Source organism: Arvicola amphibius, chromosome 6 (genome assembly GCF_903992535.2).
Source record: "Arvicola amphibius chromosome 6, mArvAmp1.2, whole genome shotgun sequence".
NCBI classification, from domain to species: Eukaryota; Metazoa; Chordata; class Mammalia; order Rodentia; family Cricetidae; genus Arvicola; species Arvicola amphibius.
This window is the reverse complement of record NC_052052.2, coordinates 133,315,580-133,339,409: the sequence shown is the minus strand read 5'-3', so window position 1 is coordinate 133,339,409 and position 23,830 is coordinate 133,315,580. Positions and strand designations below refer to the sequence as shown.

The 23,830-nt window shown below is 41.5% G+C and overlaps 1 protein-coding gene across 4 annotated transcripts in view; it reads left to right on the top strand.

Moving 5' to 3' along the window:
• LOC119816254 (enoyl-CoA delta isomerase 2) overlaps positions 1–23,830 on the top strand; it is a 46,120-nt gene that overhangs the window by 5,603 nt on the left and 16,687 nt on the right. The window contains exons 1-4 of one of the 4 annotated variants that reach the window (XM_038332743.1): positions 11,122–11,274; positions 11,948–12,110; positions 18,075–18,173; positions 19,280–19,468. In XM_038332743.1, coding sequence (XP_038188671.1) covers positions 11,231–11,274; positions 11,948–12,110; positions 18,075–18,173; positions 19,280–19,468 — 495 coding nt within the window. In that variant the 5' untranslated portion in view covers positions 11,122–11,230. Of the gene's footprint in view, positions 1–11,118; positions 11,275–11,300; positions 11,459–11,947; positions 12,111–18,074; positions 18,174–19,279; positions 19,469–23,830 lie in introns of those variants that run through there. The other 3 variants (XM_038332745.1, XM_038332744.1, XM_038332746.1) reach the window with 3 other exon arrangements.

Genomic DNA, 23,830 nt, shown 5'->3' with positions numbered 1-23,830 from the left:
CCTCTCTGCTTCTCCCTGTCTCAAGGCTGTCCTCTAGAGTTGTCTATGGCTACCCTCTATTAAACTGAGAGTCAATCACTCCCAGAATACAGTGTCTTCCAGCTGAGTGTCCATACAGGGTGACACAGTCTCCAAATCAGAGGTCTCTATTCTTATGACCTGCTCTGGGGCCCATTGTTACTGATATCATAACTTTATGGTTGAGTTGATGAGTGACTATTACTTTCTGTAATAAAAATGCTAGCTCATTTAACTGGGAAACCAAGAGACTGACATTCCAGAAAACTAGCAGAAAACAAACCAACAAACAAATGTTCTCCCCCTTACTAAACATATAAAGCTTATCATCTAAGAAAGGGACTTGACAGATATGTGGAAAATGCTGGTTAGAAAAAAATCAACAACTGGGTATATGACCTTTAAAGCAATAGCTGGAATAGTCAGGTTCATAGAGCATCATGGAATGATGGAGGTTAGAGGGGAGGGAGGAGCAAAATTTCCATTGCAGGTTCATGGGGACAGAGTTCTAGCTTTGAAGGCTAAAAAGGTTCTGGAGATAAAGTGTGCAACACTGTGAAGGTTCCTAACACTACTGTGCTGTACACTTAAAAATGTCCAAAAGGAAAAACTTGCTATCATGCATGGTTTACCCCAAAAAACTTCATGATTCATTGTTCATAAGTACAGTGTTTTCATTAGAATATCTGCACCTGAGAATATCAATTGATTTTGGACTGAAGCTTTTTTTTTGAGAGTTTTTCTATCATATCTTTTCAGTATCTTAAATTTAACATTAACATCCCTGTTGGTTAATCTTGATTGTCAGCTTAATTGGATTGGAAATCAACCAAGAAATAAACCATTTGGTAGGTCTATTAAGGATATTTCCAGAATGGATTATATGACAGACAGAGTAAGTCCCGCCTCCTGAGAAGGAAGCACCTTCATATGGTCCTTCCTGTGGATGCCTCAGCTATGGGAAGGGCCTAGGTTAAACTATTGCTTCTTTCCCTGCTCTGTATCTACTCTGTTGCTGCTGCCCTAGTCCATTGAGTAGATAGAATCCAGCTTATCTTTCACTGATAATGAAGACTAGGGATTCCACATGAATCCTCCTGACCTTCATCACTAGATGGAACTCCTGAGGCCATGTACCTCATCTGATGAGCAGTTACTGGGCTCTAAGCCTCTGCAGTGCACATTCAGCTATTTTGGACTACCCAGTGTGCATTTTGTCTAACAATCTAATTAATCCCAGTTGTAATATTCTTTCTATCCGTTCTGTTTTCTAGAGAACCCACATACAACATTGAACTCATTTATCTAAATTCAATCGTACATAGATTAGATTTGTTTAGCATTAAAATAATAGGTGATTTCAATTTTGGTACATTTATATTTTCTAACCTTTTAAAAAAGATTACCTCCCAGAAACACCTCATATTTTCATTGAAATTTTGATCATTGACTCTCCTTACTCACAAGCATAATTAACAGAGAACTTAACCGCTATGCTAATGATCTTGAGCTCCCACATCAGAGTCACTATTTCTAAGACCTTGAACTTGAAACCTTGAACTCCACTCAGACAGACTCTGGGCTTCAATTTCATGTCAGTAAAATAACAAAAACAGCGTACTCTGGGAAATGGTGGATCATTGATGATGCTGAGCTTAACTTGTTGAACTTCAGCATTACTGAACTCTGGTTAATGCTGTTATATAGCAGAGACGTGAACCCATATTACAAAATCCTCGTTGTGTGGCATCCTGGAACTGATACAGACCGAAATGTACTGTTCTCTGTATAGCAAGAGGAGCAAGGATCTGAAGTTCATAGCCAAATCATCAAAGCCTCAACTTCATTCTAGTGACCTTTGCTAATACCTGGAACCCAACAGTGATCAATAGATGGGGGACATGATTTACAAATGAATGAATGATTGTTGCCAGTGTGCCAACCTTGTCAGTGCTGGCAGCACCTCCTTGAAGCGGGTACCTGTGTTTGGCAGATGAATAGCGATGTTATCTCACATGAATCATGTTAATGAGTTATTTAAAGTCCTGTTGGCCTATGATTGATAGCAATCCTTTAATAAATTGTTTCCATTTGGCCTCCCATAAGATCTCAGTGCAGCATGACATTAGATTCATGAAGATTATCTTAAGTAATAATTGAGCTTAAGATCTTGAGAGATACGAAATGAGTGTTGACTTTCACACAAAACTCTACAGGTACTTAGATTTTTTTTTAAAAAAAGACTTATCAAAGAATAATTAGTAATAGACTATGCCACTGAGTGGTTGGGCCTGTGAATTTTCTACCAGGAAACTCATTATTTTAACATGATTTGAGTTAATTACCACAACTGAAGAAGAAACTCCTGGGTAAGAGAACTTATACTTCAGTTGGGGACCTGAGTCATGTCTCTGGAGCTTCCCTGTGCAGATTAGGATAATGCAGAAAAGGGAATCCTGATGCAGGCAGGGAAACCTAAGGAGTCGAGTGCCAAGCCTGTGTGGCACAAAATCAAACTTACCGGATTTGATAATATGAAGCAGCTATTGTCATCATCCTGCATATTGTGTCAGTGGGCATATTAGACTGGAAAGATGGATACAAGCTGTTGCCTGAGAAATCATTTTCTTAAAAGCCAAAAGGAAAATTTAGAAATAAGAAAAAAAGAAGAAAGAATATCTCAAATTTTAAAAAGGCATAATGCAGGAACCACAGTAAACTGAGAAAATAAAAGGTGTCAGTAAAGTGGAAAACAGATCAGTAGAAATTAGTTAATATGAAAAAATCAAAATGATATTAAATTTTGGGGGGGGGTTTCGAGACAGGGTTTCTCTGCAGCTTTAGAGCCTGTCCTGGAACTAGCTCTTGTAGACCAGGCTGGTCTCAAACTCACAGAGATCCGCCTGCCTCTGCCTCCCGAGTGCTGGGATGTTATTAAATTTTTTAAAACAACTCCATGAACTGGGGGTGGGCATCTCATTATCACTGTATGCACAGAGTAAAAGATAAGGACATTAGTTGAGACAGACAAGATATTTAAAGAACTCCCGACTAAAACTTTCTCAAACATGATGAAAGATATAAGTTCACACATCTAAGAAGCTCAGCAACCTCAAACAAGCTACACTCTAAGAACGTGATGCTTACATCAAAGCCAAACTGCTGAAGGACAAAGACAGAGGGAAAAAAATTCATAGCTTGGATATATGTAACCTCAGCACTTGGGAAGCTGAGGCAAAAGGATGGCAAGATACCAACCAGCCTGGGTAACATAGATTCTGGTTGGAACAGAGAAGAAGGAGCAAGAGGAGGAAGAGGAGGAGGAGGAGGAGGAAGAGGAGGAGGAGGAGGAGGAAGAGGAGGAGGAGGAGAAGGAGAAGAAGAAGAAGAAGAAGAAGAAGAAGAAGAAGAAGAAGAAGAAGAAGAAGAAGAAGAAGAAGAAGAAGAAGAAGAAGAAGAAGAAGAAGAAGAAGAAGAAGAAGAAGAAGAAGAAGAAGAAGAAGAAGAAGAAGAAGAAGAAGAAGAAGAAGAAGAAAAGTCTTAGAAAAATTGCAGCAAGAAGATGCGTATGTCCAGGGAGTAATGACTCAAAATTAGACAGTAGAGTGCATGGAGGAGTCATCCAAACTCATGCCAGGAGTGCAAAAGAGTCCTTCAAGTGCTGACAGTAAAGAAAGTTTGACTCCAAGTTCTGCACATAGTGGAATAACATCTGGTCTGGTATATGTGATGTGGAGTCCCCAGATGAAGAAAAACAAACAGAAACCACTGCCAGGGTGCTGGGGGCAGGCTAGACATCTTAAGTCCAACAGGATGGTATTAAAATTACCTGTCAATAGTGTTGGCTATTCCCATCATGCATCTGATGTCTTGGATATTATCCTACATGGGGAAATGAAAATCACTTTCTAAAACAATCAAGAATGAGACAAGGATATCCACTACCATCTCTCTTATTCAGTGTAGTGCTCCAATATAAGGGATGAAATTAGAAAAGAAAGAATCAAATTATCCCTATTTTCAAAAGACATGGATATAGTTTAGACTTCTACCAGAAACAGTTTAGACTTCTAAATAATACAAGTACACTTGCAGGATACAAAATCAACATATAACAACCAGCAGTCTTCACACATAACAATAATGAACTCACAGAAAACTACTTTAGAGAAAATATTCCATCTGAAATGGTGGGGGAAATTAAATAACTATTCTAGTTTGCATTTCTACTACTGTGCTCAGCACCATGGCTAAAGGCAACTTGGAGGTAAAAAGAAGTATTTCAGTTCACATTGCCCAATCAAGATACATCATGAAGTGAAATAGGAGCATAAATTCAAGCAGAAACTGAAGCTCACCTCTCAAACAGCAAGCAGGAGGCAGAGAACACATTGGGAGCTGTACTAATCTGTTGGAAACTCCACCACCAGAGATATACCTCGATCAACAGTGATATACCATCATTCCCAAACAATTTCACCAACTAGGATCCAAGTATTCAAATACAGGAGTATGTGGAAGCCATTCTGTTGTGGAATATCATCTTAACTATGTAAAGATTGTTGTATTTGTTGATGCTGCATTTGTTTAATGATGTAAGGGTGTGTGTTTAATTATGTGACGATGTATTGCATTTGTTTCACCTTGCCAGCCTAGGGCATCTGATTGGTCTAATAAAGAGCTGAAAGCCCAATAACTAGGCAGAGAAAGACTAGGCAGGGCTGGTGGGTAGAGAGAATAAGTATGAGGAGAAATCTGTATAAAGAGAGGGAAGAACAAGAGAAGAGAGGAGAGAAGGAGGGATATACCCTGGGCCAGAAGCCAGGCAGCCACAAGTCAGCTTGACATGAGAAGAAGTGAAAGTAGGGTGTGCAGAAGGAACAACAGTAAAAAGGCCCAAGGCAAAAGGTAGATAAAGAGAAACAAGAAATTTAAGTTAGGAGAGCTATCCAGAAACAAGCCTAAGCTAGGTGGAGCATCAAATCTAATAATAAGAATCTGCGTCATGATTTGGGAGCTGATTGGTGGCCCGAAAGAAAAAGCCTGGTACACCATTCTCAGCAAACCAGCACAAAACTATAGCCACCATTCTCATTCTTTAAAATATATTTGAACAGAGTGAAAATTAAACTTTGTATAAATAAGAAAAATGGATGATTAGGGAAAAAGTCTTATTTCTTCAAAAGTAACGAATAATACTTGCATTTTTTCTAGAGAAGGATACCTGAGGGAAATTTCTTTGCGAGAAAAAAGTAGTTGAGGGTAATTGTTGAGCATAAGTTGTGCATATGGAATACATGTGCTGTGATGTGAGACCCAGATGCACAGCCTAACCAGAAAAAAGAGACAAAGATAAAACAAGTTGATTCTGGAAAAAAAAAATGCTTAGTAATTGTGTTACCAGAATTTTAGATTCTGACTGCTGGCTGCTGTCCTAAAAACCTGGAAGTCAGACAGAATCAGAAGGAAACAGATTTAGTCCTGGTGACCTAAGGTAGGAGAGCTAGTTAGGAAACAGGACTGATGGAGGGAAGCTTCTGAAGCTTCTGGTTCTACTTTCCATCTCACGGCTGACACCCTGGAGCTTCTACATAATGAGCTCCACACCCTGAAAAAGGAGCTGTGCTGGTCTTTCCAAGGGCATCTCAAACCAGACTGTTTAACAAGGCTGATGGCCTAGGCCCTAGTCCACACTCCTGTGATCTAGGTGTTAGTAAGGACCCCACTGATCAATGTTTTCTCTTTACTAGTGAACCCCTCTCAAGCTTCAAGTGCACAGAGCACCTGCAAACAGTCTCCTCTTCGAGGGCAGAATTTTGTAGAAAACATGGGGATCCCAGCAGCATGCACTGTCCCTGACAACTAAACTCAGGTACAGCTGATTAGCCTCACTGTCCCTGGGTCACACACAGCTGCTGCTGAGGCACAGACATAGCATCCCTCTCCTGATGTAGGTGCTCGACTCCATCCAGGTCCTCTTGTCTTTCTGCTTCATTCTCACCATCCTGCAAAGGAGTCTGAGGGACACTCTTCTGTCTCCTGAGTAGAGGACCCTGAGTCATGAAGGAGCTCCCTTGTCTCTCAAGCAGATGAGCACCCTGCATCCTTGAGAATGGTCATCAGGTCACCCAGTTAACTGCATCGGGTTCATTCCTGCTGCCAGTGACAGGCACTGAGGAAAACAGCAGAGCCCTTCCTGCCTCAGATCTCCATCTTCAAGGTTGTAATGGCACAAAGGGGTTTTAGGAGACAAATGAGGGTTACAATAAGACAATGGTCAAGAGCCCGTCACAAGGGGGATCTTCTTCCCATTAACTCTCTGTTTTCTTTTTTTCTTTGTATTTTTCCTCATCAAAAAGTCAATTAGTCTTTGATACGAGTCTCTGGATACGAGTGTTAAAGGCACATTCGTATTCTGCAGAGGAAATCATCTGAGATGAGAAAGGAAGGAGCCATTACCGAGGTCCCTCTTTCAACTTAGGACACCCTGTGGAGGGGGTGCTTGTTAAAGATGAAGCAAAAGAAAGGCATATTGCATACACTGTAATCACAGAAAGGCTGAACTATCCTGATTTAGAGGCCAAACTGGGCTGTGTGGCAACACTCTGATTTGACAGGAAGTGGGGAAGAAGAAGACGAGGAGGAGGAGGAGGGAGACAGAAGGAACAAGAGAAAGAAGGTTAAGCCAGGCATATCTGTAACTCTCACATGAGGAAAGCTGCTGCAAAGGAGGCTTTAGGTCCAGTGCACGGTACAAAGTAGAACTAAAGCCTTAAAACAAAAAATACAAAACAAAAAAGGAGGTAGTGGAGTGGCTGGGGCTGGGGCTCAGTTAGCACAGTTCTTGCCTCAATTCCATGCTCAGGGCTGCACCTAATACCAGCATTTGAAAAATGAAGGCATCAGAAGTTCAAGGTCATCCCCAGCTAAGTGGAATTTGAAATAAGCCTGGAATACTTAAAACTTCATCTACAAAGAATAACAAAAGATTAGGGGAAAGATGAGGGAAGACTGGAAAGACAGACAGAAGCATAAAGTGGCTGCTTCCAACAGAGTTACACAGGGTCTGTTCATCTCAAACAGAATCATGAAACTGAAGCAGGAAACATGAGGGAGAACAAAAGGTACAGAGACTCTTTAGAGACTAATCGAGTCATAATAGGCCCCTTCCCCCTGCAATTATATGTGAAAATGATTTTCCCTGTCCCACTTTCCCTGGTGCTTTCGTTATAGGAACCTGGCAAAAGTCCAATTCCTTTGCCTGTGCTTGACTCACAGAAAAAGAAATGCCTGTGAGCACAAAGTCAGTTAACACCGACTGACAGATTACCAAAAGCTGACAACTGACCCAAAGTTGTCATCAGATGTGGAAACACAAAGGCTAGTACAGAAGCTTTCAACAGTTCACTTGCCCTCAATAAACTGACCGGAACCTTCAGGAATAAGAGTCCCAGAGAGCAAGGTGTTGGATAGGAGACCAGGAGTGAGAAATGAAGAGGACAAAAGCAATACCTGGGACTAGGATGTCTTGTAGGAGCTGACGACTTATACAAGGAAGTTTATTAAGAAGTTCAGCATCTTATATACTATGAGCGGGGGATAATGACCAAGGTAATCATAGAGCCAAATCAGATAATGTTGGGGAAAGAACACAAGATACATCAGACATGCATCAGCTGTGTAACAGCTGATGATCACAACCCAGTGGGAAGAGTCACAGCCCCAGCAATTGCAACCTTCACTCCTTCAAGACATTGACTCCAGCCTCAGACTGGCCTTGCCAGGTTCACTCTGTAATGATCTGTTCTATCTCTTTAAGAGACAAGCCACACCCGCTCCTTCCCCTGTCTGCTGAGACAGGCTGATCTTCAGCTTTCAGCCTGAGTTCTATCTCTTTTCTCTCTCTCTCTCTCTCTCTCTCTCTCTCTCTCTCTCTCTCTCTCTCTCTCTCTCTCTGAGTTCTATCTCTTTTCTCTCTCTCTCTCTCTCTCTCTCTCTCTCTCTCTCTCTCTTCTTCATTTTTCTCCCTTTCCCCTCCATAACCACTAAATAAATATCCAACCTCACTCTGCATGGTGTGCCTATCCATCTGTCTCTAGTCCACCATGGCGACATGGCTTGCCGTGACCAACCACCTTCGAGGACCTGCTGCGTGGTCTCGTGTGCCATCCCTGCCTAGAACGGGCTGCTCTCGGGACCCACTGCCCCCTGCCTGCTGCTGCTGCTTGGGGACCTGCAGTGTTTCTGATGTCTGCCGCAGCCAGGGATCCTGCAGCATTTTTAATTTGTCCATTACACAGTCCTTTGAGGACACAGAACTAAAGTTCCTGTTGTCCTGTCTTCAGAGCCTCTGAGAAAGTCCTTGGTCGATCTACTTCCCTACAACAAATGACCACAGCCCGTCTTTCCTATCAAGCAGGGTGCCCAGAGTTGGGAAATGGCATTTAATAGGGGGCAGGTGAGGGCTGAACAAACTGCTAGTCTGAAAGAAACTTGGTCACATCTGTCTTAGGAAATAGGCCAGCTCTGGAGAGAGTAGGATCACAGGAGGGGACTAGCACCAACGAGGGAGTCAGAGATTTCTCACATCTAACAGTGTCAGGGTTGAGAAAGCATGGGCTACAGAGACCCAGAGAGGCTGGACACCCATTTCCAAACAGAAAGAACAGGCAAGGATGTCTACCTACAATCCAAGGCGGAGACAGGAGGATCAACACAAGTTCAAGTAAGGCCTTTGTAGTGAGATTCTGCCTCAAAACAAATGTTTTTAAAATAAAAAAAGAGCTATACACCATAGTACAAGCCTATAATCCTAGAACTCAAGAGGCAGAGGCAGGAGCAAGAAGATCACCAGATGTTTGAGACATAGTGAGACTATCTCATAAAAAGCCGACATAATGGATACATGAGTGTGTGAATGAATGAATGGAAAGGGCAAGCAGGAGAGATGAGTAGACATCATGGGCCAAATCTCAAAGGCCTTCCTTATGTGTTACACTAAGAGGTTTGGGTTACTTATTAGGCAAAGGGACCCACACAAGATTCCAGTGACAGAGGAAGGATCAAGAACTGTCGTGAGTCATGTCTGTAATTTACCCAGTTAGTGGCTTTTTGTCAGTGAAATGGTACAATTTAAGTTTCTACAACAAAAAGCCACCAACTGGCTAAATTACAGACAATAGAAGCCAGTTCAGCATTCTGGAAGGTGGGATGTCTAAGTGTCAAGGTTCTGGTAACCAGCCAGGGCCTTCATGCTGTTTGTTAATGTCTCACCTTAGTCACTACTCAAAGGTCTTGCCCCCAAATGCCATCGACACAGGAACTGAGAGATGTTTCCCAAATGAGAACTCTAGGCCACAGTTGGAACCACAGCCATCAGATTTACAGTGTCGGGAGATCAGTCAGGGAGCAGGAGAAAAGCAGGCTGCAGAGGTGGGAAGAGAGCAAAGCCAGTCAGGGCTGATCAAGCAGCAGCAATGCAGAAACAGTGAGACCTGAAGAAAGCTGAGTGGGTTGGGGCAGGGGGAGATAAAGCCAAGAAACAGGTGTGGAAGGACGACAGATCCATAGAGGGGAGCCCGCAGTGAGACAGAAGGGACTCAGGCTTCTTTCAGACTCCAGCCTTTGCTGTTGTTTGCATAAAATTAAAGTCATTCCTTATACTATATGTGCTAAAATTTTATATGTCATGATCATAACATAATCTGATGAGATTTTAATGTTAAAAATAAAAACAGTCAGTTTGTCGGACAGGTTCATCAACCATAGGTTTCATTCTACTATTTCAAAAGACATCTGCCAAAATTCTGAATATATTCGGTGAAGCAGAACCCCCAAGATTCAGTGTTGCTTGAAACATTTCCTAGGCTCTTGTGACCACTAGGCCTGGGACTCTTATCAAATCCCTTCTTAGGCAGCTCTGGTCCCTGCAATCAACCTCTAAGGTCAGATCTAATTGAATCAGATACCTTCCCTCAAGGTCTTCATAAGAACAAGGAAGCCCTGGTCCTCCTACAATAGAGTGGAGATTAGAGCTCTGGCTGAGGGCTTGAGGATTCTGCCATTCTCACTCTGGTCCAGAAACAATACCCTCAGGAGATGTGCTGGGCAACTCTGACTGCTCTGTGAACTAGATCAAAGGCATGCCAATTGGATCTTTTAAAAAATGTATTTAGCTTTTTAATTTAACTTTATTAGTTTATGTGTGGTTGATTTTGCACATCTGTGCACATGCAACACCATCTGTGTGTTTGGTACCTGCAGAGGTCAGAATTGGGATCTGTTCCCCTGGACCTGGAGTCATGAGTGGTCATGAGTCACCATGTAGGCTCAGGAAAGGCAAACCCAATTCCTCTGCAAGAGCAACAAATGTTCTCAAACAACTCAGCCAACTCTCTAGCCCCACCAGTTAGCTCTTTTATGGCTCTCTTGTGTTCCTAGCACAGAATTCAAACTCCTTAGCCTGGACACAGTGATCCTCATGCTCAAATGGAGTGCTGCCCATCTCACAGTGCTTCCCTTTCATTGAGAACTGCCCCACTCCCACCCGTCTCCGGGCAGTCACTGTGTTCACAGGACATGGCCCCTGCTCCAAATATGGTTAGCTGCTAAGCAAGGCTGACACCTTCAGGTGCAAACACCTACGTTAATGCAACTTGTACTGTGTCTTTCCAAGTTCCTCTTAGACCCTATTGAGCAAGATAATCATGTCCAGGGGGCATTCTTGTTCATTTAATCTTTAAACATGTGCTCCGTGACGTTAAACTGAGTGTGCTCAGGAATATGCTCCTAACTGACATGCTGAAAAATGATCGGGTTTTTTAAATGAACATGCTTTAGTATCTCTGATTAAAACTCCCAGAGCCCAGCAATCTGACTCCTTACTCTTGCTTTCAGCTGTCTTTGCTAGTCTGGTGCCAGTCACCTATGTACAGAGTTGGACCTGCTCCAGAAATTCTGGGCTCCTCCCCGAAACCCGCCCATTCAGAGCTCTGGCTCTGAAGGAGAGGCCAGCCACACCCCTGCCTGGGGCTCACATTCTAGCCCTGCTCCGCCCTCCCTACCTTGCCGGGCTCCTTTCACAGCCCGAGCTCACCCCCCTGGCTCCGCCTACGCCCGGAGCTCACATTTGGCTCCGCCCTCTTCCCCGTCACGTCTTGAAGTTTCAGCAGGGCCCAAACCTCAGGGATCAGATTGTCTTGAGCATCTAGCTATGGCGGCAGTGACCTGGAGAGTGGTGCGGTGCTGGTGTCCGAGGTAAGCCGGCAGCCTCGGCTCTCTGGCCCAAAGTTGCCAGCGAGGTTTGTCGCCCGCCCGCGGAGCCGCCCGCTCTGTCACCTGGTCTGGCTAGCAGCACAGCAGGATACTCCTTTGGCGGTTACGCAGCGAGAGAGCTCTAAATAGGGACCTCGAATGTCCTTCCTCTGCTGAAGCCAGAAGGGTAAGAATGGATGCGCTCTGCCCACCTCTGCCAGGCAGGGAGAGTTGCAAACTCTGGTTCCGGGAGGAGCCCATGCCTGCAGGCCCAGCCCGGAACTTCCTAGGGCTCCAAGGCTGCACTGTGACCAAGATTGCAAGTTTTCTGAGCGCTGCACACGCGCAGTCCGTTATCACTAGCATGGTTTTCAAAACCTATTCAGAGAAGTGGCTGGTTAGAGCGACCCAAATGAAACAACCCAAAGAAATTGCGCGCCAGGAGCAAAGCCTGGAGCTTGGTGGTTGCAGTAAAGCGGTGGTGGCATGAGTGACTTTCTCAAAAGGCAACACCTACACGTCATTTGAAAAAGTTTGTACCAGTCTGCGGGAGGTCGCTGACTTAGAGAAAATACTGTAGATAAGCATGTCATTCTGATTAATAGGGCTCGGGGCCAATCGGTAATTCTGCTGCAGAAAGGAAGACCTAGGAACAAATAGAAACCACTGTTTGTAGTCTCCCACAGGTCTTTAGATTCCCAGTGGCTCAGGTGCACTTGGGCAGACCAAAGATGAGAGCCAGTCAGCAGGACTTTGAAAATGCAGTGAACCAAGTGAAACTCCTGAAGAAGGATCCAGGAAACCAAGTGAAGCTGCAACTCTACGCGCTGTATAAGCAGGTAATGGGCTGAGGTCGGATGTGATTTATACATATTTGGAGCAAATGATTCCTGAAGTTGATATGCTTCTAACAGGCAGCTTTGAATGGTTGGGCTGCATGGCTGTCCCCCTTTGTGGTGTGTGATGCAGGCTTTGTTTAGGTTTGCTTTTTAGGTTGGGTTTTGATATACTTTCAAAGCGCAGAGTTGCTTCTCTGCTTCTCTCCAGAATAAAGAGACTTGAAAGAAAGAACATTCACATTTACATGTTTGGGGCCCCTGCTTGGAGTCCTTCCTGAGTAGAGTAATTACTGAAAAGGTGTTTCAGGGCAGTTGGGGAAATTTGAATATTGACTGAGTTTTACTAACTTATTTAGTGATATCCTGGATATTGTTAATGGTGCCATGTTTATATAATAAAATGTTGGTGTTCCGGGGAAATGGAAAGTAAGTATTTAAGGATGGAATAATGTGGTGTTTGGGATGTTTGAAACGAATTAAAATGAACAAAAAAGAAAATAGGTAAAGCATATAAGGCAAAATTTAATAGCTGTTAATTGGATACTATAACTCATGTATTTGTGAATGTTTGAAAATTTTTATAATCATTGAGGAACTAAAGGTTATAATGGAAAGACTTCACTCCTAAGTCTGCCAGCCTGGACTCCTGTGTTATCATTTATTATTTTTATCATTTCTACCAGGTGATTAACATCAGTGTCACTGTGTGGGTGTTCTGGTAGGGTTTTTTTTATTATATACGTATTTTTTATTGATATTTATTGAGCTCTACATTTTTCTCTGCTCCCCTCCCTGCCTCTCCCCTTCCCCCTTCAACCCTCCCCCAAAGTCCCCATGTTCCCAATTTACTCAGGAGATCTTTTCTTTTTCTACTTTTTACTTCACATATAAATTAGCTCTATGTGAGTCTCTCTTAGTGTTCTCATTGTTGTCTAAGTTCTCTGGGATTATCATTTGGAGGCTGGCTTTCTTTGCTTTATGTTTAAAAACCACCTATGAGTGAGTACATGTGATAATTGTCTTTCTGGGTCTGGGTTACCTCACTCAAAATAATGTTTTCTAGCTCCATCTATTTTCCTGAAAAATTCAAGGTGTTGTTTTTTCTGCTGTGTAGTACTCCATTTTCCTTATCCATTCTTCAGTCAAGGGGCATTTAGGTTGTTTCCAGGTTCTGGCTATGACAAATAAAGCTGCTGTGAACATAGTTGAGCACATGTCCTGGTGGCACGATTGAGCATCCTTTGGATATATACCCAAGAGTGGGTATTAATGGGTGTTGAGGAAGGTTGTTTCCTAATTTTCTGAGAAATCACCACACTGACATCCAAAGGGGCTGTACCAGCTTGCATTCCCACCAGCAATGCAAAAGTGTTCTTTTTTTTTTTTCCCTTTTCCCCTCATCCTCTCCAGCATTAAGTTGTCATCAGTGTTTTTGATCCTGGCCATTCTTACAGGTGTAAGATGGAATCTCAGAGTTGTTTTGATTTGCATTTCTCTGATGACTAAGGATGTTGAACATTTCCTTAAGTGTCTTTCAGCCATTTTAGATTCCTCTATTGAGAGTTCTCTGTTTAGATCTATACTCCATTTTTCTTATTGGATTATGTGTTCTTTTGGTGTCCAATTTCTTGAGTTCTTTGTATATTTTGGAGATCAGACCTCTGTCTGATGTGGGGTTAGTAAAGATCTTTTCCCATTCTACAGGCTGTCGTTTTGTCTTGTTGACCGTGTCCTTTGCTTTACAGTTTCAGGAGGTCCCATTTATTAATTGTTTCTCTCAGTGTCTGTGCTGCTGGGGTTATATTTATGAAGTGGTTCCCTGTGCCAATGCATTCAAATGTGCTTCCCACTTTCTCTTCTATAAGGCTCCGTGTAACTGGCTTTATGTTAAGGTCTTTGATCCATTTGGATTTGAGTTTTGTGCATGGTGATAGATATGGGTCTATTTTCATCCTTCTACATGTTGATATCCAGTTATGCCAGCACTACGTGTTAAATATGTTTTCTTTTTTCCATTTGATATTTTTTGCTTCCTTGTCAAATATCAGGTGTTTGAAAATATGTGGATTGATATCGGGGTCTTCTATTCAGTTCCATTGGTCCTTCTGTCTGTTCTTATGCCAATACCAGTCTGTTTTCAGTACTGTAGCTCTGTAGTGGAGTTTGAAGTCAGGGATTGTGATGCCTCAAGAGTTCTTTTATTGTTCAGGATTGTTTTGGCTATCCTGAGTTTTTTGCTTTTCCATATGAAGTTGAGTACCATTCTTTTGAAGTCTTTGAATAATTTTGCTGGGATTTTGATGGGCATTGCATTGAATCTGTAGATTGCTTTTGGTAAGATTGCCATTTTTACTATATTAATTCTGTGTACCCAAGAGTATAGGAGATCTTTCCACTTTCTAGTGTCTTCTTCAATTTCTTTCCTCAAAGATTTAAAGTTCTTGTCATACAAGTCTTCCACTTGTTTGGTTACAGTTACTCTGAGATATTTTATGCTATTTGTGGTTATTGTGAAAGGGTTGATTCCCTGATTTCTTCCCTGGTCCTTTTATCATCTGTATACAGGAGGGCTACTGACTTTTTTGAGTTAATCTTGTATCCTGCTACATTGCTGAAAGTGTTTATGAGTTGTAGAAGTTTGGGGATCACTCATGTAAACTATCATTATCATCAGCAAACAGTGAGAGTTTGACTTCTTCTTTTCCAATTCGTATCCCCTTGATTTCCCTTTGGTGTCTTATTGCTCTAGCTAGGATCTCAAGAACTATATTGAATAGATATGGAGAGAGTGGACAACCTTCTCTTGTTCCTGATTTCAGTGGACTCTCTGGGAATTTCCATTTAGTTTGATGTTGGCTGTTGGCTTGCTGTATATTGCCTTAATTATGTTTAGGTATGTTCCTTTAATGCCTGCTCTCTCCAAGACCTGTATCATGAAGGGATGTTGTATTTTGTCAAATGCTTTTTTGGCATTTAATGACATGATCATGTGGTTTTTATTTTTCAGCTTGTTTATATGGTAGATTACATTGACAGATTTTCATATGTTGAACCATCCCTGCATCTGTGGGATGAAGCCAACTTGATCATGGTGGATGATGGTTCTGATGTGTTCTTGGATTCAATTTGCCAGTATTTTATTTAGTATTATTGCATCAATGTTCATGAATGAGATTGGTCTGTAATCCTCTTGCTTAGTAATCTGTGATTTGGATATCAGGGTAATTATAGCCTCATAAAAAGAGTTTGGCAATGTTCCTTCTGTTTCTATTGTGTGGAATAATTTGAGGAGTATTGGTATTAGTTCTTCTTTGAAATTCTTGTAAAATTATGAGCTGAAACCATCTGGTCCTGGGCTTTTTTTGGTTGGGAGACTTTTGATGACTGTTTCTATTTCTTCAGCAGTTATAGGTCTGTTTAATTTGCTTATATGGTCTTGATTTAATTTTGGTGATATTTATCCAGAAAGTCGTACATTTCCTTTAAGTTTTCCAATTTTGTGGAGTACAGGTTTTCAAAATATGACCTGTTGATTCTCTGTATTTCCTCCATATCTGTTATGACTCCTTTTCATTTTTTATTTTATTTGATGGAGGACTCTCATTGGTTAATAAAGAAACTGCCTTGGCTTTTTGATAGGGCAGGATTTAAATAGGTGGAGTAGACAGAACAGAATGCTGGGAAGAAGGGAAGTTAGGTAGATGCGGTGAAGCTCCGGCCCAAGATGGACGTATGTTAGAATCTTCCCGGTAAGCTACCACCTCGTGGTGCTACATAGATTATTAGATATGGGTTAAAGCAAGATATGTGACAGGCAGTGTTTAAAAGAATACAGTTTGTGAGGCTGGAGAGGTGGCTCAGTGGTTAAGAGCACTGCCTCGTCTTCCAAAGGTCCTGAGTTCAATTCCCAGCAACCACATGGTGGCTCACAACCATCTGTAATGAGGTCTGGAGCCCTCTTCTGGCCTGCAGGCATACACGCAGACAGAATATTGTATACACAATAAATAAACAAATAAATATTTTTAAAAAAGAATACAATTTGTGTGTTGTTATTTCGGGGCATAAGCTAGCCAGGCGGCCGGGAGCCAGGCGGGAATGCAGCCTGCAGCTCCTCACTACATTTATTAATTTGGATATTCTCTCTCTGCCTTTTAGTTAGTTTGGATAAAGGTTTTTCTATTTTGTTGATTTTCTTGAAGAACCAGCTCTTTGTCTCATTGGTTCTTTGTATTGTTTTCTTTGTTTCTATTTTGTTGATTTCAGCTCTCACTTTGATTATTTCCTGTCGTCTAGTTCTCTTAGGTGAGTTTGCTTCTTTTGTTCTAGAGTTTTCAGGTGTTGTGTTAACTCACTAGTGTAGGGTTTTCCCAGCTTCTCTATGTAGGCATTTAGTGCTATGAACTTTCCTCTTACCACTGCTTTAATTGTGTCCCATAAATTTGGGTATGTTGTGTGGTTATTTTCACTGAATTTTAGAAGGTCTTTAATTTCTCTCTTTATTTCTTCCTTGACCAATTGATGCTTCAGGTGACACTGTTTAATTTCCATGTGTTTGTGGGTTTTCTGGAATTAGTATTGCTTTTGACTTCTAGTTTTATACCATGATGATCTGACAAGATATATTGGGTTCTTCCAATTTTTTTTTTGTATTTGTTGAGGTTTTTTTTTTTTGTTGTTACCAAGTATGTGGTCAATTTTTGAGAAGGTTCCATGAGGTGCTGAGAAGAAGCTGATAGACGCTATCCTCCCAAGTTGCTTTTGGTCAGAGTATTTTTATCACAGCAATAGAAACCCTCACTCAGAAAATGGAAGTGTACATTCAAGAATTTTACTTGTCCAAAAAGACTTTGCCCTCAGAAGCTAGGGGGTATTCTCTAACCCCATGAATGGTCATGCTTGTACAAGCATCTTTATTTGCCTAGACAGTCTAGCTCTGGATTTAAGGTACACGGTGGTCTCAGGGTAGGTAGGTTGACCTATGGGTTAGGGCTCTGGCAAAGAGTAGACATGGAAACTGCAGAGAACTTCTTCATTGGCAATATTCACCCCGTATTTTCATATATCCATCAGTCTGGGGCATTTCCCCTTCATAACTCTTGGAGAAAAGACAATAGGAGTGTCACATTGACTTCACCTCTGAACTCTATTCTATGAGTTTTTGCCCTCGGTTAGTTAAGTTTCTGTCCTTTCCCTGTGAGGAACTTTAACCATGAATACCACAGCTTGCAAGGGTACTGTGAATCTTTTTAGTGGATATGAGCTGAGGTGGTCTTAGAAACCGTGCAACCCTAAGCTTGCAGTCTGTCTGGAGTTAGGACCGACTGGTCAGCAGTTGGGATGGAGAAGTACAAGGACCAGGAACAAATAGAAGCCACTACCTGTTGTCTCCAGCAGTCCTTAGCTTCCCATTGGCAGAGGGAGGGAATTCTGTGCAGCCCTTTGTGGGCTCAGTTCTCTGTTACCTCCCAGATGACAGACTACAGTGGGTGACTTTGGATGAGCGAAGCCTCCACTGCCTGTCATCTCCAAGCCTCTTCTGTTCTCCATGAACTGACTCTAGGGAAAACTTTATACATTTTAAATCGCTTGAAAATCTCTTCTGAAAAGTAGCTGAGTGGGGTGTTAATTCATTTCAGTATACGCACCCTACCTGCCCTCACACAAAATCAGTTTTCTTTGTATTTTCTGGAGTGCCATTCAGCTAAGCTGCCTGGGGACCAGGAACTGAAGACCCCATCCCCACCTGCACCAGCTACAGCCCTTTGAGCAGTTAGCAGGAGTTTACCACTAAATTCCTGGTTCTGTCCCCATAGAGAGGACTTTAGACAGTGTGGGCTTTCAAATTTTGTGATTTGAAAATTGGATCAGTGTTTTCACTTGTGACAAATGATCAGGGATACAAAACTGATGAACTCTTAGTTTCTTTCTATTCCAGATTAATCACCCCTGCATTCTCTGTAGGCCACAGATGGACCCTGTAATATGCCTAAGCCAGGCATGTTTGACCTAGTCAATAAAGCCAAGTGGGAAGCGTGGAATGCCCTTGGCAGCCTCCCAAAGGTAAGTTTGTGTCCTGTTAATAACCAGAGCTCATAGATGTTTCCCTGCTCCCAACAAATCTCTGCGTGAGTCATTGAAATTCCTTTATTTCACCCACTCACTATGTTGGGTCCATTGGGGGGGGCAGATTCACAGAAAGATTGGGACAGACCACCCAAGTCTAGTAAACCAGAAGCAAACTTTATTCCAGGAAAAAAATTTAAATATTAAAAAATAAATCTCCATGGGGCACAAAACGTTAATCAGCTAGCTGAGACCACAGCCAGAGTTCAGGCTTATAAGGCTTGGGCAAATGGCAGTTTTTTGATCCCCCCCTTTTTATAACAGTAAGCATTAGGCAATAACAAAGGAATTTTTACAATCTTGAGGTGAAACGTAGACACAGGTTGCCCTTCTTTGCAATTTCCATTTACAATTTTTCGGTTAAACTATTGTTCGTATTTAGTCCATTATTTTTCCCTGGTGTTCCTTGATAGTGTTAACCAAGGCTCAGTACCTCCCTGATACTGCCAGTTTCTCATGGCAGGGAAGGGTATGGGAAAATGCCCAACCAAAAAGTCAAAAGTCACGTACATCCCATCATTTAAAAGTTAACTCAGCTCACATCAATTGCTGGTCATGAGTGGCCAGGGGATTATCTAAAAGCTGACCCTCAGTTTGCAGAGCGATGCTCAGTTTGCAGAGCGAGGGCCGCTTCAGCCTCTCAGATAGAGCTATGGGTATAAAAGGAACCAACCACTGCGAATAGTTAATTTGTAAGCTGCCAAGAAAGCTGCTGACAGCCTGCTTTCATTCTCCTAGGCTTACAACTTGTATTTTTTATTTATCTATTCTTATTTCTGGTATTTACAATTCTATATTCTTATTTTTGGACTCTTCAACTACTGTAGTCTAGATTGGCCTTAAACTGAAAAATCTGCCTGCCTCAGCCTCCCAGTGGCTGGAATTGCATGTATGGGTCTTCTCTCCCACAATCTTGGAAGTTGCAATGCACCTCTACTGAATCAAATACTCTGCTCTCTATCGCACAGTGGTGTTTATTAGCATAGTATGTTTCTCAAGTTGCTTATTGTAAATGCCAAAGGTCTTTGTCATCTACTCTTTAGGAAAATGCCAGGCAAAACTATGTGGATCTGGTGTCCAGTTTGAGTCCCTCATCTGAAGCTTCTAGCCAGGGCAAAAGTGGAGCTGATGTGAAAGTCCAGGAGTCTAAGGACATTGTGGTGACCTCTGAAGATGGCATCACGAAGATCATGTTCAATCGGCCCTCCAAAAAGAATGCCATAACTTCCCAGGTAATTCTCTTGCCAGGGCACTGACACATTTTTCTTTCCTCTATTTCTTTCTTTCATATAACTATAGAATTTCAGCACTATTCCTATTTTTGTAGAAAATTAGAGAATTTGGCTTAACTCAGCAGAGTCGGGCATTATTTAGAACTGGGGAGTTTCTGGTAGGTTCTACATATCTAGAAGGCAATGAAGCTTTGCTATGAATGAAAGCACAAATCAGTTAAATCAGTCTAAATGAAAGAGCATAGATAGAGATGCACAGAGACCCCTAAGTGTATCGTAAATTCTGAGTCTTTTCCATACCTGTGGAGCATTCTTGTATGCACCTGAAGGGAATTGCAGACAGAGACTCCATCCTCAGCAGGGCAACAATAGCCCTGTTGAATGAGCGGCTTCACAGGGTATATATGAATTTCTCCCAGAACTACACTGATAATAAGTCAATCACTGGAGCCCCACCCCCTGATTACAAGGGTTTTATCAGGTGCTTGGAGGTCAAGGCTGTCATCTGCAGTGTGGGACAGCAGGCTCATTTGACACTTTAAGGATCTTGTTTAATGGGCCTCTCTGAACCTTATGGTTTTTAAGGCACTTAATTTTGAGACCTCTGTATTTGCTTGTCTGAAATACTTCTGTAAGCAGGTATGACAGCTACACACTGAAACAAGACTCAGGACTTTTCTGAACAGAGGACCCTGACACACTTATTTAATAAACTAGTTCAGCAGAATGAGAAGTAACTTGGTAAGTTCTTATAGCTGGTAAACAGGAGAATCTAAATTGATCTATCTCTTTCCTGGCCCCGGCTCTACCTAAGTAACCTTGGCTGCTGTAATTCTCAGGAATTATTTTCTGGCCCCTGCCTTAAGAAAAACAGTCTCATCATTATTCACGTATTAAGTTCATACTTCTGTTTTACCGGTGTCATTAGAAATACCCACCCTCCTCATAACTCTGTCTGTCTCACATTGAATCTTTAATAAGATCTATACCAATTTTTGGTAGAGTTTTAACGAAAGCTATACCAATTTAGAAACACGTTAAAACTACGGAAAGATTTTAAGAGATGTTCAGGGCCAGTGCCTTTGTATCCCAGCACAGAGAGTCTCAGAAATCCAACCTCTACCTTAGTAGTGGCTTCCCAGACTGCCCAGACACTTTCCCTTTCTCAAAGTGACAGCTGAGATGCTGTTTCAGGGACAGTTTTCTCAGCCACCTTTCCTCTCACCTGCTGCAGCAACCTCAACAGTTCTAGAAAGCTGTGTGCTAACCCTTGCCTGATGGCGTAAATCACAAACAATCCCACACCAGTTTGGAATTATGATTAATAGAATGGTTATTTATTTAAAGGGGAAAAAACTTACAGATCACCGTCCCAGACAACAGCCCTCTGCGCAATCAGGAAGGGAGCCTAGTCGTCAGAAGCGGAGCCGGAAGCCAGAGAGCAAGCGGAGGGAAGTGGCCGCATTTTTAAAAAGAGAGACCACGCCCCAATGGGCTGGTATCTCAGCGGCTATTGGCTGAAGGAGCAGAAGGAGCAGAAGGAGCTCCCGCAACACCTCCCCCTTTTGTTTAAGTAAGAGAGTTCTAAACCTACTATGAAATTATATACAATAAGCACAAATATCCTATTCCAACTAGCTTAAGTCAGTATAATAAATAACTTGGCCAAGTCATGAGAGGAAAGTAACTACATTTATATAGTCTTCAACCCCATTGAAGATCTGAGAAGGAAAATAATGTTACCTGAGTAATTAGGAAGTGCATTCAAACAACTTCTAAAACATGCAACAAATCACAGAGACAACTAGCTACCTGGACAATCACCCAAAGTCACGTTTGCAGCGTTGAAGCAACCAACATTGGCTAAGGCCTAACGTAACTGACATACCATTTTCAAAGGCAAGAAACTTCAGAACTATCTTACCCTGTCTTGGCAGGATATGACAGTCCTGTTTTATCCATTTATGGATGCTCTGTATCTGTCAGTGGTTGAGGTATGGGCATTTCTTTGCCCAAAGGCCAGTTCTGCCAAGAAGAAAGGCTCCACGTGGAGTGTCTTTGGTGCTCAACATTCTCTCGGGAGTAGATTGGTGTTGCCAGGAGCAATTGTGTCTCACTACCAAATTATTTGTCTACCATGGAATTCTGAGTTAAAGGCCATTTTCTACAGCTCTTTGAAGAGGTTGAAGATTATCTATCTATTCTGAGTATAATCTCTATTTATCTAACGAACCTGATTAGTCTAATTATAAATGACAAACATAGATGACTACTGATCTATATAATTCTCAATACCTATCTAACTTAAAGACTAAGACAATAAACAACTGTGCAATAAATGAGGACAATATGACCTCCAAATATAAACAATGTACAAATATACAATGCAATATGGTAAATACATACAATATATATATATCAATACAATATATATCAATACATAAATGTTTTAAACAGAGGTCGAAACATGCATGCATACAATAGTCAATATAACTTAACTTTGTATCAATATACAAGAATTGATACCAAATTATTTGTCTAAAAACAGTAACTCACAATTACAAATCTATTATCCCATCATCCAATTATCCCTCTTTTTTTTTCAAAAAGATCCCTGAGCTTATAAAATTCCTCCCCCAACCCCCAAACCCTCAACCATATACTAATTATAATCAACCCTTAAATAATGTCCCTAAACTCAAGGACAAACTTTACGGGGAGAGGGGACGTCGTCCTCTAGAATTACTTCCAGCTGTCATGGGGGCGACGTCTTTCTGGGGGATCCTGTGAAAGTAAAATGATGGTTAAATTCCAAGATCAATATCTTTTAAAATTGCAAATAGTCTCTGAGTATTTTGTGTAGGTCTGGCCAGAATGTTGTACAAGATGTGCACCATTTCAGATAACCAAGTTGGAACTGTCTTGTGCAGCTGGTACCCAAAACAGGTCTTGTAGTCTTGTAGTAGCGCTATCAGTATCATGACGTCATATCAACCAGGTGGAGTTGTTGTTATGGGGCCCCATCTTCTTCCTGGAAACTTCAAATGTCACTGCAGGAAAAACTCATTGTTCATTGTGAAAAGCTCAAACATTAATCATATAGACATATACAGACATACATATATTCAATGAAAGACATGATATGTTCAATGAAAAGTATGAGAGGTATGAAGAAAAGCAAAGATGTTTTCTAAACTCATATTTCTTTCTGTCCCATATCATGGCTCTTGACATGAGACAGAAACTCCAGAAACTCTGGGTTTTCTCTTAACAACAGGCTTGGAATTAGAGAGGGACTGAGCCAGAGTCCAACTCCAAAACCAGCTCTATAAATTTAGAAATATGATTTAGTATATTCTACTTACAGAATCCATTCAGTTTTCTTGATAATCCCTATTGGGCAGTTATTTTCCCATCTGTTAGTATTCAAACATCCAGGGTCCCTTGGATTTTTCAAAGATGAATGTTTACCTGTGGAGATAAGAACAGAACCCTGCCCCCATTCTATATGTTTTTCTTACCACCTGTATGAATATCATCATTGTGGATGAGCTGTTATTTCACCTTTCCAAGAGGTTTCTCCTCTTCAAATCGAACCTTTATTAATTTTGATGGTATCCACAATTATTCTCCTCCTGTGGAAACAAGAGCAAAACCCCTTCCCCAACATAGCACATCTCCTGGCTTCCATTGAGAGGTCAGCACATCTTTGAAATAAATTGGTTGATTTAGTTCAGCAGACTTTTCCATTATCCAATGTCTTTCTGCCGCTGTTGTTCCTTTCTCACTAGTGTTAAGAAAATTCAAGGTTAATAAAGCATTACGCAATCTATTTCTGGGGGTATTTTCCGTCCTTTTTTGTTTGTTCAGCATATCCTTTATAGTACGATTTGATCTTTCTATAACTGCCTGACCTGTAGGATTATTTGGTATACCTGTAATGTGTTTTATATTATAATAATCAAAAAAGCGTTTCATTTTCTTAGATACATATGTCTGTCTTTATTTGTGCAGGTATACCCATGATGGCCATAACTTCTAATAAATGTGTGATTACTGAATTGGCCTTTTCTGAGCTCAGGGCAGTAGCCCATTGAAAACCTGAATATGTGTCTATGGTGTGGTGTACATATTTTAATTTACCAAATTCCATAAAGTGAAACACATCCATCTGCCAGATTTCATTCCTTTGAGTACCCTTTGGGTTACTCCCTGCAGGCAACGGTGTTTGATTATAGAAAGAACAAGTAGGACATCTATTTATGTCCTTAGCTTGTTGCCATGTAATGGAAAATTCTTTCTTTAGGCCTTTACTATTGACATGATGCTTTTTATGAAATTCTGAGGCCTTCAACACACTTC